Here is a 17139-nt window from a genome sequence, read left to right as displayed (position 1 = left end):
TGCTTAGAGAGGAAAAAAAAGTCTTAAGGTGAGTCATAAAGAAATAAAACTTCTTTTGTAAGAAGAGACTGTGAAGTCACAGGTGCTGGTCTAAGTGCCATTTACTGTCAGTTTGCATTGAAAATAATGTTTGTCACTGGATGGTTATAATTGGTTCAGAAACAAAACTGGCTGCAATGGAGCAGTGGTCGTACAGTGTTAGCAATGTAGGTGTAAACAAGTACAAAAGCACAGTCAGATTTTTTTTCTTGCTGATTTACTGCCTACCTTTTGAGACTCCTGTCATTGTGGTATGCCAGCACACAGTGTACCTGGCATAGTGTCTCTGATGTGCCGTGCTGGAGTTCTCAAATTCCATCCTTGCACATGAGCATTTTGTTCCAACTGAGTAGATTTGGTGCAGCAGTTCCAAGTGTCCTGGTCCAGGGAACTTCTGAAGGTGGTGCAGTTTCACTGGGGTGGGTTTAGCACATGGAATTATCACCATTTAATCCAGCATTTTTGGAATCTAATGTGCTTTTGAAAATGTATCACATGTGGTCTGTTGTTCTACTGCAGTCCTCTTTGCAGCCCCTGCTGGCTGGGAGTAAAATGGTATCAACTCCCTGCTCTGATCCTTGAGACATTACTTCCGTGCATCCAGATACTTTATATCCACTTCTTTGGCTCAGCAGATTTTATTTTTTTTTTGGCCATGCTTAAAGAAAAGAACAAAGAATTGTTCCTGTCCTTTTTCATAGCTGAGGAAATGAACGCACAGGAAGGTCAGCTAATTTTATCATTTTGCATGTGACAGCAACAGAGGTGGTTAGCAAAATTTGGCATCTTGTCTCTTAATCTAACATCTTCCTGATTGGTTCAGAGCTGTTGGATTTATCATCTTAACAGGTTGGTTTAGTTCTGTCTTTCATTGTGATCTTGGGCACCTATGGCAAAGGTTTGCACCAAACTGGCTATTACCAGCCCATATATGTAGCCTGCCATTTAGGGCTTACCCTGTCAGGAATAGATGATATAGGTGACTAACATCACTGTGTTTCTAGGTGTCTGAATTCACTGGAGGCCCAGAGATTTAAGCTTTGTGTACAAAGTCAATCCAGTTTGGACATTTGTTACATTGCTTCTTATAATCCTCTTTGATGTAAAGCTATTAAAGATACTAAGCCCTTTTCAATCTCCTTAGTATTAGGAAAACATCTTTTGGATGCTCACTGATTACTTTCTAGCACTGCTGCTATCCACCAAATGCAGTAGAAACACAGGCTAGTTGGGTCAGTCAGCTGGAAGCTTTCTATTTCCCTGAACCTTTAAAGATCCGTAGCAAAGCATGTGTACGTGTGCACACGTGCATTAGGTTTTGGGCTCATTTTGTTTAGTTTTGTTTTTCTTTTGGAGAAGGCTGAAGGGTGTTAGCTGTGAGTGTTCTTAGGTAATCAGGAAGAATAATAACATTGTGCATTGAAATGCATGAACTGCCTTTAATCTAGCCTGTTGAGGTGTTGCTAGGTACTGTGGACATTGTAACATCAGCTCAGACAGTGCAAGCTTTCAGAGGATTTCGGGTGATATTTAAAGCAGATTGTCTGCATCACGGTGCATGGAATAGTAGCCTCATTGCGTTGTTGTCTAGGCTAGCAAGTTTGAAGATCCTTTGTACTTGTCAGTATATGTGGATATCACACAAAGAAGTTTAGATCCAGTCTGTAAAATGGAAAGAGTTAATTGATGGGACAAGATGGTAGTTCACCGTGACTTCACAAGGCTCTTGGATAAGAAAGAGCTGCACTATTGTCTTTGTTGTGCAACCTCTTGTTTAAATCAGTCACAGTATGGTACATGTGATATCAGTTGCGGGGAAAAACAAAAAAAAAAGAAGACATGCTCAGGAAAAGTATTATCATTAAATTTAACTTTCATATTAGCCCATCTGGAAGAAAAAGAATGGATCAGAGTTGGTGGAAAGTTGTAAAAATATGACAGAACAGAAAAGAACCATTGTGGATTTTCCGAAGGGAAATAATGGTTCTGGATCTGCTACGGTACTCTGGGACTATGGGTAGTAGTCCCCCTACATATTCAGTGAGTATGTGAGTAAGAGTAATTCGATTAATAGGGTGTACTGTGAGCTTCTTTACAAGATCCTGTTCAAAAGGAGTAGTAGAATAAAAGGTAAGATCCTTGTATTGAAGGGATTGGAGGCCCAGTTCTTGCAGTAGTTGCCAGCAGAGTCCCTCTGGACCTTATACTCCCAGGAGTTATCAACAGAGTCCTTCATAATGTTCTAATTATGAAGAATTAATGCAATTGTAAATGGTCTGGAAAGGGATTGAAAAATGGGGAAATAGAGTTTTCTGGTTGATTTAAAATTATCTAAGAGATTAAAAGTGATTTTTAATGTGTTACTAAGTAACTAAACAATAGATGAAGTAAATGTTGAAAAATGCAAAGATGACGAGAAGTGCTTTAACTGTGTGTGCACAGTGATGGGGTCTGAGCTAGCTATTACTGCTCAGAAAAGTAGTTCTGAGAGAGAGATGGTGTAAATGGTCCTCTGAATATGTCAACTTAATTGTCAGCAGCACTGAGACTCAAGTGGAATATCAGGAGTAGAGCAACATTTTCTATTTTGTTCTCTATTATTTTGCATTATTAATAAGAAGTGAACCTCTCTTTTTGAACAGAGAAACCACAGTTGCATGCAGTATCTCCCCCTGTCTCTCTTTCTCGAAAGCCAACCAGACAAACACACACATACCCATCCCACCCCCAGCAAACAAAAAACCCCAGCTAGATACCTGGAAGCTAGGAGTTGTGCATGGAGGGAGGAATCACGGCATTTTGCCTTGTTCTGGTACCCTCTTCCTGGACATCTCTTGGTCCATGCCAGAGCCTGGACTCTAGGCTAAACAGAGCTAGCAGAGTCGCTGTCATAAAACTTGTCTGTAGACAGAGGTCCTCTTCCAGATCAGTTACCATAGCAGTATCTGCCACTGCAGTAACTTGTGTGAGCTCTGTTTAGAGCAAAGTCAGGGCTAGCTTAGACCATCAATTAAAAGTGTTTTGAAGTACTCAAATGAACAGCCCTGTCAGCAGATCTGTGAGGATGGTAATTGCTGGTGAGCAGAGTGTCAGTGAGGAGCAGTATCCCTGACACACAGCTGGTCTCGGAGAAAGCCTCGGAAAGGAAAAGAAAAATTCCGCTTAGTCTGGGAGGATATGTAAACTTGCTGAGCTTTTCCTGGATGGCACCTGCCTGCCTACAGCAGTGAATGCACTTGTGGCTACCGTTTACGAGTGTACAGACTATTCATGAGAGTGGCCGTACACAGCTCAGCTCAACTCTCCTAGATCTCATAACAGCCAGTAGCAGAACCCTGTTTTCATTAAGGATGTTTTTGTTTGATAAGCTTCTGAAGGGGATTTTCACTGTGAGTGGTTTGAGTGGTTTAAGTTTGTTATTGTCCTGGTTTAACCTGGCAGCCGGCAGCTAGGACCGTGCAGCTGCTCACTCGCTTCTCACCCCTGCAGTGGGATGGGGAGGAGAACAGACAAAAAGTAGAACTCGTGGGTTGGCATAAAGACAGTTTAATACGACAGCAAGGGAAATAATAATAATGAATGTGCAAAACAAGCAATACACGATACAGTTTTTCTCACCGCCTGACAACTGATTGTGTAGCCAGTCCCCAAGCCTCTATTGCAGAACTCGCGAATTTTGGTTTTGGATGTAGCAAGCAGTTTGAAAGTTATTTTACAAGTAGTGAATGATCCAAATGATCCTAGTAGAAAGTTTTGCTTTTCCTTTTGCCACAGAGGAGAACAGTATGACTGCAAAGTGAATCTTTTGGTTTTTTTAATTTCTTTTTTTGGCTCATCTAATGAGGTCAGTGTTTCAGATGTGCCTGAAGACAAATGAACTGAATAGCTTATAGTTTGCAAAGTGCTGCTGCAATTCATTATTATTTAGAGGCTTCATGCAGAAGTGATTTGATTTAAAGACTCAGTCTTCCACTTCCAAGTCAATACAAATTTGTCCATTGCTTTCAGTGGGAGCAGGATGAAGCCCAGATTCATAAGAAGTCTTTCTAGCGTTTCAAAATTAGTTGTAGGCTTGCTAGTCAACATCCTCATTCAATTTTCACGTTTGTATTCCCTTTCATATGCACAGACACATCCATATGCCCAGGAAATCCTGTTTGGGGGTCCTGCCTGGAGTTTCTTTATGCCACTGTTATTAGTGCAATCAGTTGGTAACTTGTCTAAATCTGATCTGGGCACATCCACTCCTTTTCTTCCCCTCCAGTGGGTTGGTTTATAGTACTCTGTCTTCTGCTTCCAGCTGCTCTTTTCAGTCAGTTCAGCAGCGATGCGTTTCTCACTGTCACTAAAGTGGTGCATGTGAGCTAGAGTAAGTTTATTCTACTGACCACTTGCCCAAAATAACAACGTCAGTCGAGCCTCTCTTTTAATGTGTCTGTTATTTTGCTTTGCCTGTCATCCTGGCCTCCCAACACAACACTTGCGACCTACAGACATGTCAGTTTAGTGACCACAGTGTTTAAGTGGGGCTCTGAGGAGTCACCATAAAGCTGTTAGTCCACTAAAAGGGCAACGACGTCATATGGACATTCACCACCAAGCTGTCAGCTCTTTGAAAAGATTACAGACTGGTTGGTTGTCTTGTGGCTCAGTCTTAGAACTGAGTAAACCCTTTTTTGCTCAGAGATTCTTCTCACAGTGCATCTTGGAAGAACACCCTTGTCCAAGAAACAGCTTTGTATGAAGTATAGTGTTTGAAAGTTTGTATTTTTCAGTGCCTTTGGTGTTACAGTAATTTTTAATCAAATATGCTCCATTTGCAAGGAGATTTCCCCCTGCTCCTCTTTCCTGTCCACAGACTAGGATACTCTTTCTATCGAAAGAGTAACTTTCCAAGTTACTCTTGTTCCTCTCTCAAATTCTGCATGAGTTTTAAAATCCAAGTTCAAAACTGCCTGCAGATTGCACCTGATGCCCAGTGACTACCTCTGCCCTCATTTAGTGCGGGCTCCATTGCTTTCTAAAGTAATAGTTGTCTGTTTTTATTATACCTATGCTCATGCTTTCTTAGCCATGTTGGCCCTTGCACAGGCACAGAAAATGCAATGCAGGTAGAACTTCTTACTGAACTTAGCAGCTATGGCTCTCAGCACGTACAAGCCAAGATTTAAAAATGTGAGTAGTGATTTTGGGGGTTTTCAACTGGACATCAAGGGGTCTGTCTGACAGTCAACAAAAGGGATTAGTTTATATGGTCATCTGCTGTAGCAAGGGATTTCAGTCAGTGACCTTAGAAGTCCTTTTCACTCTTATGTACTGGATCTGAATCCAGAGAAGCTGTCTTCAGAGTGATAATTGCCAAAAAGCACTGGTGGCCCTTTTAATTCCTATTCAGAGGGAGTAGGTGTGTGAAGTGGAAGTGTACCAGCTTTATATGGTCACCTTCAAAAGTGGAATTGCCAGTTAAATCCTGGTGTGGTGGTTTTTTTTTTTTTCCTGGACCTATTATGAAGCTGTGTGTATCTTTCTTAAAAATAAGATGACATTCAGAGTGCCATGCTGACAGGACATTGTTTTTTGCTTTTCTGGTAATGTGAATGGTATGAAGTCTCAGAAGGTAAAAGGGAACTTTCCTTCCCTACCCATTGCACCAAAAGGCTGATGCTCCTCTAAATGTGTGAAGTCCTTTGATGGCAGCGGATGACTGCTAATAGGATACTCCGGTTTTTATCCCTGGATCACTAGTTCAAATGCAGGTCAGGTAAGTAGCAGTGAAGTTGCTACTATCTGGCTGTTGTCTGGCTTGTGAGATGAGCTGAAGGGTGTGTCTGAATTTTGAACCCGGGCAACCATATCATTGCTGTTTCTATATTGTGGACTGTAAATACTATTAACTCAATGTCAGTATCATAAGGAAATGAGAATACCAGCAGGTCTTACGGTGTCTGCCTGCAGATGACAGCAGCGGATGTCAGCTGTCCTCACGTTCCCTCTGGTGGCTGAGCCCAATGTGTGACTGCAGACCTTGGGAGAGGCGTTTGCTGCCTTCGAACCCATCTGAACATACACTGAGTTTTTATCCTCTCTGAGGAGCCTCTGTCATGTCTAGGAGATGGTTAGTGCTTTTGGTTTTGCTATGCTGGCCACCATCAAATTTCTGGGCATTAAGTGAAAATTCTCCGATGCGTTGCTGTACTTATCAGCTTGGAGATACTCGGTTTCTTTGCTTCATAGAGGAAAAGAGCTTACTGTTGCAGACTGCATCTGTTGAGATCCAATCCTTTATCAAAACACAGGATTGTAATGCAAGCTGGAAAAGAAGCCCCGAGTAAAGTGAGATTGCTGGTTACCTCTATGCTGCAGTAAGGGAAGGGATTGTTACGAAAATAGTGTGGTTTGGGAATTCGTAATGAATTAATACTTTCTTTATAAATGTCATGCTTTCAGTATAAGAAAAAGTTCTTACTTTTGTGTCTATATTCAGCTGATGAGAAGGGGCTTTTGTGGGTTGCTGCTGAGAAAGAGGTTGTGCTGCTGGAAGTCACTGACAGTGGGTGTTGTCACCCCTCAGGACTGGCTGGTGCAGCAGGTGAGCCAAGAATTAAATGGAAAGTGGATTATGTTCCTCTGAAGAGGTGGTCTTTCCAGGTCAAGTTAAAATACCTTTTGATACTTGTTTTATCACTTAAGATGTTCAGTCTGTTATTGCCCATTGGGTAAAGAAAGAGCTTAGTTTTCTGAATTTGGCCTCTGTCATCCTCAGTTCTCTTCCAAATACGCATTTGAGATTTCAGGTGTTCCCAGGGTGCAGTGATTGCTGCCAATGCTGGTTTAGTATTGACTGACTCATTAAGCATATGCATGTACTTGGAGTGAAAAGAAGAACCAGCTTTAGCTGCTGCTAATACATCTTCTTTCTGGGTTGAACTTTATTCTGTCGGTGACTGTCTGGTACATCAGCATACGGTAAATCCAGCATCCCCAAATGGGAGAAGGATGCAGAAGATCCCATCCTTGCCCAGGCTATTCTTGCAACTGAATACGTGAAATGTCTGACACAACATGCAAGTGTTTGGTCTTAACTTCTTCAGTTGTCCTGGAAAGAACTGAGCAAGCTTTTAACTCAGTCTTGTCACTATGGAATAGTTATGTTTTTAGGGAAGCCAGAGATAGAAACACTAGCCGTTTAGTCACTTATATGCCCTCCTGGCTTCTCTCTGGATCCACTTGTTTCTGGACAAGCATTTTAGCTGATGTTGCATGACCAAGGCTTATATTTAAGTAAAAAAAACATCCTTTCACTGTCATAAGAGCGTATACAAATGCTATGGAAGCCTTGATCTTCAAAGATCAATTAACGTTATTAGTTAATTAGTGCTTTTTAAACAGGTAGTTACACTGGTTACAGACTAGGGTTAGCAAGAGAGGGATAATGCAGGTGTAACTGTACTTGCTGTAGCTATTTGAGAGTGTGGATGAGATGCGGGAATACTTCAAGCCATGGACATCTTCATGGGAGGAAAGGCCACAGGTTCAAGAAGGATGGGAGCCATAGTATGCTTCAGCAGATCTGTGATCTGGAACATATGGGGGGCTGAAGCAGAGGTGCATTGTTCCCACTCTTCTATTTCAGCGCAGGTCATGTGACCTGGTCTCCATATAGTATAGCATTTTAAGATCCAGAGTAAAAGGCACAGCAGTATTACTTCCTGATTTTTGTCCAAAATGAGCAGAATTTTTTTACCTGCTTCCCAGAAAGTGATGTCTGCAACAGTGCACTGCTTGGAGAGTGGCCGAATCGACTGTGACTGGGGACCAGATTAAGATGAAACTTTTGGTCTGCAGAACATCCTCTTGCAGGATGGTCAGATTTCAGTTTAGATGAGGATTTCACAAACAGTTCTAACCAGAAGAAACTATTGACAGTGTCAACTTGCAGGCTGATGCTAGGCAAGCAATGCTTTATAGTGGTACCCCTGCCACAATTTAGGAACCTTGATCTTAGGACAATCTCCTAATGTTCCCCATCTTGTTTTCCAGATCTAGAGACAAATGGTGATCTCAACAGTGATGACTTTGAATATGAAGATGAAGCAAAACTTGTTATATTTCCTGATCACTATGAAATCTCATTACCCAATATAGAAGAATTACCAGCACTGGTCAGTGAGTTTGTGCAAGTGGTGATAGTTGTCCCCTGCTTCAGTTTTTATCAAGATGGTGCTTTGTTTTCTTATGTGTGGTGCTTGTTTCTACGTAAAGATCTTTCTTAACCATCTATAACAGACAGTCATTTCTAAAAGTCTGCTTTTGTTTCTTGGATTTCCTTTTGCCTCCTGTATTCTTTCCCTTTTTGTGATGCCAGCTTGTCGTAGGGAAACTCACGTAGTACATGTGCTTACTCTCCTGCTAACTGCAATCTAGAAGAAAACATGCATATTTAAGTGTATAAATAGTCTTACTGATATCCAGTTCTGTATGTGGTTAGCAATGGGCTGAATGCCAAGTTCTGTCCAGTCACGGAAATCATGTTAGGTTTTGATTGACATACATTTGTCTTCCAGGTGACGATAGCTTGTGATGCACTCCTCAGTGCAAAATCACCCTACAGGAAGCAGGACCCTGACTCCTGGGAAGAAGAGCTACAGGCGTCTAAACATGCCAAGACACTTGTGCAGTTAGACAACGGTGTTAGAATTCCCCCCAGGTGAGGGTAATAACGTCTGTTCATTGTAGGCTCTCTAATACAATCCAGACTAACAGAACTAAAGACAGCAGCTCAGCCAACAATTCTCTTGTGTGACTCTGGGCTAAGTGTGTGTGTTTGGTTTGACCCACCCAAACTGGAAATACAGCACTTGTTCCTGCCTTAATTATTTCTGTTGTTTCTTCCTGTTTTCTCTTGCAGCGGTTGGAAGTGCTCAAAATGTGACCTGCGGGAGAATCTGTGGCTAAACCTGACAGATGGTTCTGTGCTGTGTGGCAAGTGGTTCTTTGATGGCAGTGGGGGGAACGGACATGCAGTGGAGCACTACAAGGAGATGGGTTATCCCCTGGCCGTGAAGTTGGGAACCATCACTCCTGATGGAGCAGGTCAGCCACCTGGCAGGTTGTGAGATGGGATGTCTTTTCGGCATGAGACTTACAGTGTGTATCTATTACCAATTGCTTTCGTGCTTCCAGGGCAAATGTTTGAGACTGATATGGAAAGAAAACCCTGTGGCTGTGTGAATCTTGATCAGGGTTGAGGGGAATGACACATCCATTTAGAGAAAGCCTTTACTTGTTTTATCTGCTGCTCTTCTCCTGTTTTATATTTGATGTAAATAGTTATTTGGATTTGTATAATAGTAGATTTAGAATAGAAGAATGGTATTATTTTGAAACAGCAGAATCTGGAGAAGCAACAATTTTCAGTTCTGCTACGTTTCCTAGGACAAGTGATTCAATGTTATGTAACAGAAACAATAACAGGGTAATAGTTTTTAAATTCAGAAAAGTCCATTCTTATCAGCATGTATGGGGGTTTTTTTAATCATACTGGAAACTGTGCTATTTTTTCTCATTGTTTCGGTAGCATTTTGTTCAGTCTAATGAATGCTCATCTTCATGGGGCTGCTGTGATGCTCATTTGTAAAATGCCTGATGATCTTGAGAGGGGAAGAAAGCTACAGATTTATCCTTGTTTGCATATTCTCCGAGTGTGACGCTGTACAGTGTTGCTGTGGAGGGGATTGTGGTGTGTGAGGATTAAAAACATGAGAAGCTGAAAAAGTCGTAAGCAAAGAAATCCTTTACTGCAGCTGTAATGCAAGAACACGTAGCATGATTATATTTTGGTTTTAGTGCTTATGACCATATGGATGAAAAATAGCTGTTTAGAGCAGCCGCTTTTTTAACACGCATCATTTGAGAGTTTTTCATCTTCAAGTCCTATTCAGTGTCATGGAAAGGAGACAGTAGTCAGATTCAACCAGCTGTGCCACAGAAACACTGAGCAAAATTCATGCTTCTCTCTCCCAGATGGAGTATTGTTTCCTTGCATAAGCCTGGTCTTGGATGATTTCTTTCTGAATCTCTCAATTATTGAAGGTGTTTAGGATTTGCCCAGCTGTAGATTTCAACTGCATCTACAAAATAAACAGAATTTTATTTAGTTTTTTTCTCTCTTTTTTTTTTTTTCTTTCCCCTTTCTTATGTTTAGCAGTGGTACTTGCTTCCTTGTGGCTGCTGTCCTCCTGCCTCCCACCGATCAGCTGCTTCCTCTTTTATGTGACCTTTGGGATAAAAAGAACAGGCTGTCATCCTTCCCTCTGAATGAGGGGCAGCAGCTGTTCTCCACAGACTTTTGTTCTTCTGGATGACGTTTACTTGGTTTCCCTGTAGAAAAGACTTCCCTCCCCCAACCCTCCTTGTTTACTTTTCAGTAATAATTCTCTCTGATCTATATTGTAGTGGTAATCATAACCTTTTGATAGGGCTGCAAGACAGATGAGCTTCAGGAAAGAGGCTTCATGGCCGATTGTGATGCAAAGTCTGTCTGGTTTCTCCTTCCCTGGGCCGGAGAGGAAGAGGTGATGGTAGAGGAATAATAAGCATTAGTCCCTCTGCTGACGTAACTTACTCCTTTTTCACATCAGCAAGAAAGAGAAAGAGGTGTTGCCAGTATTTCACTTATCCTACATGTACACAGAGGGAGCAGAGGAGAGGTCCTTGTCTTTGCTTGAGAAATTGGTGCTGTATACATCATGAAAGACTTCTGGGGCATTAGCCCCATTTTGTAGCATTTTGTCAACAAACAGATCTGGGATCAGGGGAGAAAATGAACCAAACTTCTGTCTTCCACTATTTGACCTTGAGCAGGATGCATGAGAGTTGGAAAAGTTCCTTGTTTCAATAGGTTGAGTACTACTTGAGTACTACTTGAGTACTACAGACTGTATACACAAATACTAAAGTATATGACACAAGGGCTTGGGCTTGAGGAAAAGACTAATGTGACATCTATTCCATTTCTGCTGCTCTGGGTCAGTAGTCCCAGATGGCTGCTCTCTCTTCAGGTGCCAGAGCTGAGGAAAAACAAAATCAAAGCTTCCACCCTGAAAGTAGTCACCCAAGATCAGTTGATGTGTAATCTTGCTCCATTAGGTGTTTGAACTTTACAAGATCTTTTGGCTGCACTGTGACCTCACCAGAAGACTATGGGAATGTTGTGATCTCTTGTGTGGATGAACATTCATGTCTTGCTATCACACAGTGGAATTCCAGCAGTTGGGGAGCTACAGCCACGCACATGCCAGAGAGGTCATCAGGACCAATGTTAATAGAGGGTCTGGTGGCTAATCAGCAGCTGGCTGCACGACTCAAAAGCACAATTCCTTGGTTTGAGAGAATTAATGGTTTTTTTCATAGGGCTGGTAAATTTTTAAAAGTTGCATTAGGTCTTTGAGGTCTTGGCTAACCTTCAACCTATCATTTCAGTGTGAGTTTGTTACTAGCAGACTTCAAGAAGACTGCCTTTTTGTTAAAGTCTTACATAGGTGATAGCCTATGGTTTATGGGAGCCAGGGTCTATAGTTGCCAGGAGAAGGCAGGTTAAGGACCTTTCAGAAGTGGTATGTGGGCTGTGAACAGCCTTCACCTCCGTTCCTGCTCTCTCCTCCTGAGCTTGTTTCATCTTTCTCCTGGCTAAGTTTTCTCTGTCAGCCTAGATCTGGTCATATGGGGCAAGGTCACTGTGAGAAACTCTGCTGGGCATGAAGGAAACTTGGCTGAGAAGCACAGGCAGACTGGCAGAGGGATTCTGGATTTTAGTGTGAGTAGAAACCGAAGCAGGAAAGTAGTCATTCACTACAGAAGAAGAGGCCAGAGAAGAGACAATATAGAAAACCTGTTCAGGTCTTACTAGTGCATGTCTGATCATTCATATCTTTTTATGATGCCTCCAGCTTTATTGTTATTTGCTCAAGTAGGTGAAACCTGCTCTGGACTCAAATTTGTTACAGGACTTGCTTGGTAAACACTAAAAATGACGGGGGTTTTCTGTCTTAACCATTTTGTCCATCCTTTTGATGGATTTATTAAACTTGGTTTCATAATGAAAATATCATCAGTAGACATACTCATGCTTCCCTCTGCAGTTTGACCTTTGCCCTGCCAAAACATTAAAGGACTTTTACTTAAGGATGTAAGGACCTATCATAGACCTAGAACTGAAATCAAGGTCTCCCATGCAATAAAGCAAGACACCTCAGTCACAAAATTGGCCTTTCTCCCTAACCACAACATTAATCTTCCAAGTCCAATCCAATAAACACCTCTTTATTTCTTAATAAAGAATTTCTCTGTTCTCCCTGGATTTCTATGGGAAGATGGCATAAATGGATTCCTTAAACTGTACTAGAAATTAAAATACCATTGGCAAGCAGTCAGCCCCATATATTCACAGTTTTAATGCGTCTGCCTGTATCTAGTATCTCCACAAACATTGGAATCTCAAGTTGTCATGCTCAAAATGTGGACTGGACACTTATCTGAGAATTTTGCATGTCCCGTTTCTTGTTTTCTCTACAAATTTCTTATGGGGAGGGGGTATACTGTTATCAGTATAAATAGTCTTAGGTTTTAATACTGTGAGGGCATGCAATTTCTTTTGAGGAGAATAGCTGAGGTGATTGTGTTTGGAACATTTAAGATATTTACTGAGCTATATGGATGTCTACACATTTTTCTGCTGATTGTAACCAAATTTGGGAAATATGAATAAGGCATCTTGTATAGGCAGTCCTGTACTGAGAATGCGAGGTTGGTAAACAAAGAGAAGGGATGACATTGGATACTACAGCTCACTTGTTTCTCTCTGCTTTTGTAGATGTCTATTCCTTTGATGAAGAGGAGCCAGTTTTAGATCCGCATATAGCAAAACATTTGGCACACTTTGGAATTGATATGTTGCAGATGCAAGTGGTAGGAAATCCATCTTCTATTTAGTTTGCTGTTTACTTGTTGTTTGTTTAGTTGGGAGTGGGAGAGAAACAGGAGAAAGAATGATACTTGCAGCTTATATTTCTGTGATTTCTTCAGACTGTGATGATAGTATTTAGTTTTTTAAAGTTCAGCCAGCCAGTTCATGCTTGATTCACTCGTCTCGGACCTCAGAAAATAATTAACCTCAAATCTGAAAGCTGCCTTCCAGAAAAGTTCCTTTGTAGTCTTTAGTTTACATGTTTCACTTCTCGTGTGTTATATACCATTTTCCTTCAAGGTGAAAAACCTCATTCGATTAGAGAAGAATATCTGGAATATTCAATTACAGTGAGTGAAGGAAAGCCTGTTGCTTGTGTAAACAGATACAAATCTTAAGCAAAAGTAAGCTAAGCAATGGATAAGTAAAAAAGTGGTTCAAATGTTCTTTATGTAAAAAGTTCAGGTATTTTTAATAAGTACATTACAAAATTAAAAAAATACATCGTCTCAAGTCTAGAAAACAGTGTGGTCTGTGTTGTGATATGCTAGAAAGGGACTGGGGCAAAAAGAGTCCTGTTCTTGAACATGTTGCTGGTCTATATTAGTGGAGAAGTCCTTTTAAAAATTTTTGTCCTAGTGGGTGTTGATTCCAGTTCTGTTTAAATCATCCAAGAAGTCTGAATGGAATATGGTTATAAAGGCAGGTGGGTTTTGTTTGGTTTTTTGGTTTTTTACTCAGGCACATAGCCTAGTATCACTGCCTGAGAATCTGAACATGAAAACTCTTAAAAATGAACAAACCCGATACTGGTTTAGTGTATTTCATTGTCCCAGTGGAGAGAAAACCAATAACTCTAAAATGATAGAGAAGAGTTAAACTGCAGTTCCAAAAGCCTTCACGGTACTAATAATATTTCAGGTATACTAATTTCCTGGCCAATGTCATGAATAAAAAGTCTCTTTTATCCAGCGGTCTTTCTGGAAAAACTGTTTTACTCAGCAACCTTTACAACTTACTCTTAGCTGTCGCAAAGGCTTCACCTCCCATCTTTAGACCAATCTGAAAATTCTTATGAAGGTGGTGGAGTAGTGCTAGCAGTAAGTGACACTGTAATGGTCTGTACCTACAAGCTGTAGATAAGCTATGTGCCTACAAGCTGAAAGCTGAGCTGTAAAGGGGAGAAACTTCAGCATCACAAATTTTTGCTTTTCCCATTTGAAAGAAGGGGAGAGTTCTTGGACCTGCAGTTTTTCATCTGGTTTGTTTGCCAGGACCAGCTTCTGCAGCAGCAGCTATTCTGACCGTAACAAATGGCATATGAAACCTGAAAAAATGCAGTGTTTTGATGCTGAGGCTTGAGGTGACAGCCGTGAGACAAGTGAAGCTCCTAGCTGGGACTGAAGTCACAACTAGGAGCACTCACAGAGCCAGTGGTCTGTGGTAAAGAGCTAAGAAGTATATTGGAAGAACAGGCTGCTAGTCTTCTGAGTCTGATCTCCCCTGCATGCAGGATTTACCTCCCTTTGCCAATTGGTTTGGCTTTTCTTGAGTATAGATGACAAAGTTAGTGTTGTCGATAGCAGCAACATAATTGTTGCAGAAGTTAAACAGATTAAAAAAAATCTTGTTGCTTTCAGACAGAGAATGGGCTAACAGATAATGATATAAAACCAAGAATCTCTGAATGGGAAGTAATTCAGGAAGCTGGTGTGAAACTTAAGCCCATGTATGGCCCAGGATACACTGGCATGAAGAACCTGGGAAATAGCTGCTACCTCAATGCTGTCATGCAAGCCATTTTCAGCATCCCAGAGTTCCAGCGAGCGTAAGTAGCTTCAAACTAGTTCTTGACACTAGATGCTGCATTCCTCAATCTCTTGTTTTTCTATGAAAGATGTTCTTTTAGTTTTTGTCTCGCCTGCAAACAGGTCTCTCGGTCAGTTCACTGGCTGCCTAGAGGATTTAGTGATTGTGGTGTTCTGATCTGGAAAAGTTTGGAACACAAAACCCAATATGCCTTTGAAATCAGAACTTACTCAGTTTCACTGGTGGGAAATCATGCCACCTTGTAAACTTGATTGCTCTGTCTGCTTTTTATTTATCTGTGTACATATCTCGATTTATCTGGGTATCATCAGTATCACATTAGGGTTTTTTTGTACTAGTCCATGCTTGCATATAGCTGCAGGAATCATTCTATTGCTCCAGTGTCATTTGCGCAGAAAACTGTACGGACACAAACATGTTAATGTTGGTCCGTACTAGTGAAAAGCAATGCATCTTTTGCCTGCAGGTCTGGCTAAGAAGAGGGAAACTATCAGAGGCAATTTTTAATTAAAATTCTAATTAAAGAAGTTTCCCATTTCATGAAAAGGGTATTGTGAACATATTCTTCCACTGAATAATTAAGAGGGTAAAAGGACAAAAGCACAACAGAAGAACATGAAATATTTGTGACTGATCAAAACTGAACACATCACTCCAAGGAGAGAAGCCTTTTTGTAAAGAACAGTCTATGGTTTGCAATAAAATTTGGAGTGCTCTTTCATTCCACAGCCAGTAGCCGTAGTGTGTGTGCTGGAAGTAAGGCTTTTAGATTTTTGGAAAGCCTCTCAGATTTTCATGTAGCAATTGCCTGCTGGAGAAGAAGAGGGAGAAAACTTGTGTTTGTTTACTTTGTTAGCCACATGGAGTACAGTCTGTAGATTCACCAAGTGCCAGCTTTTCTACCTTCATTTTCGAAAAAAACTTTACTAAGGGAGGTTGTTTTCGACAGCATCATCCTTGGAGTTACCTGGAGCACTTAGTGTCAACAAAGTAGTGGAAAACTTTGGTGAAAGGAGGACCAGGCAAAAATTAGATACATTCTCTCAGCATGGCCATAGCTACCTAGCCTGTGTTTTCTTGTGCTCAAGCACAGTAGTCAAGCAGTACTCAGATAGTGTGCTACTAAATGCTTCACTTTCCAACAATCTGGCTAGAACAATGTATACCTCAGTATTTATTGTCAGGAGTTAGGTTTTGTTTCTCTGAAGAAACTCAGTAGAAACATTCTTTTGACGTGTTTTGGTCCTGATACAAATTTGGAATTTATTTGGCAACCTAGGTTAGGAGTAGAAAGTATATCAGTTCACAACCCAGCTCTGTGGTCATTGCAATGATGCAAAATTTGACTTGTTAGCATGAAGGAAGCCTGCTCATGTATCACGGCTGAAGATCTGTTAGGATATCCTTGAGTAAATCTAGCTGCAATATTTGAATGTTTCTGCTTTGTTCTTGCTGCCCAGGTATGTGGGAAACCTTCCACGAATATTTGACTACTCTCCTCTTGATCCAACGCAAGATTTCAACACTCAGATGTAAGTGACACTTCTCAACGATTTACTTGGTCAAGTTAAATAGAAACTAAATAATTTAATGGCAGAGCAAAAGAACCCCTCTGCATGGGCTTGAAAGTGAGATATGGCACAAGGTAAAGTGGAAAGATTTGCCTGCTTAGTTGCAGGTAATGGTGTTTCATCAGGGGGTCAAAGACAGTAAACTTCTTTTATGCTTGGAATAAAAATCTTCTTTTCTGGTTTTTTTTTTTTTCACATATTTGATTCCACCCTACCACTTTCTTCCTTACAGGGCTAAACTGGGACACGGCCTCCTTTCAGGCCAGTACTCTAAGCCACCCATGAAATCTGAGCTTATTGAGCAGGTGATGAAAGAAGAACACAAGGTATTTGACTGAGTTTGTACAGCCTGGTAACTAGGTAAAAGTGATATCCTGAGAAAAGGGAACAGGTGCCGGGCATTGAACACGTGTGGATTCAGCATGGGATGCTTAGCAAGGTGGAATGTGCAGGATTCTAGTCAGGAATATATTAGTCAGGGGCTATTTGTGCAAAGCATTAAAGCAACCATTGGTTCTGCTAATAAAGTATTCTGCTGCTCCAGTGATGAGTGCAAAAGTTCATAGAAACTTATAATAAATAAAGTTATGTTTGTCTTCTCTGAGGAACAAAAAATAAAAGTTATCTAGAGAGTCCTGAGTGTTTGGAAACAAACTTCTAAACCCTCTTTAAATTTCAGAAAGGAATATAAAGAGCTAAAGACTTGCTTCCAGGAAGTGTCTGACAATATTCCAC

General features: G+C 41.0%; 1 protein-coding gene across 1 annotated transcript in view; it reads left to right on the top strand.

The window, feature by feature from the left end:
* The window catches only part of USP13 (ubiquitin specific peptidase 13), a 57152-nt gene that overhangs the window by 17963 nt on the left and 22050 nt on the right, over positions 1-17139 (top strand). Inside the window, exons 4-10 of the mRNA XM_075418280.1 lie at positions 8080-8201; positions 8604-8746; positions 8948-9132; positions 12911-13005; positions 14644-14831; positions 16294-16365; positions 16637-16730. Of these exons, the coding sequence (XP_075274395.1) occupies positions 8080-8201; positions 8604-8746; positions 8948-9132; positions 12911-13005; positions 14644-14831; positions 16294-16365; positions 16637-16730 (899 nt within the window). The remainder of the gene's footprint in view (positions 1-8079; positions 8202-8603; positions 8747-8947; positions 9133-12910; positions 13006-14643; positions 14832-16293; positions 16366-16636; positions 16731-17139) is intronic.

This window comes from Opisthocomus hoazin, chromosome 4, assembly GCF_030867145.1.
Source record: "Opisthocomus hoazin isolate bOpiHoa1 chromosome 4, bOpiHoa1.hap1, whole genome shotgun sequence".
Lineage (NCBI taxonomy): Eukaryota > Metazoa > Chordata > Aves > Opisthocomiformes > Opisthocomidae > Opisthocomus > Opisthocomus hoazin.
The sequence above is the reverse complement of the archived record's forward strand: the minus strand, read 5'-3'. Positions and strand labels throughout refer to the sequence as shown.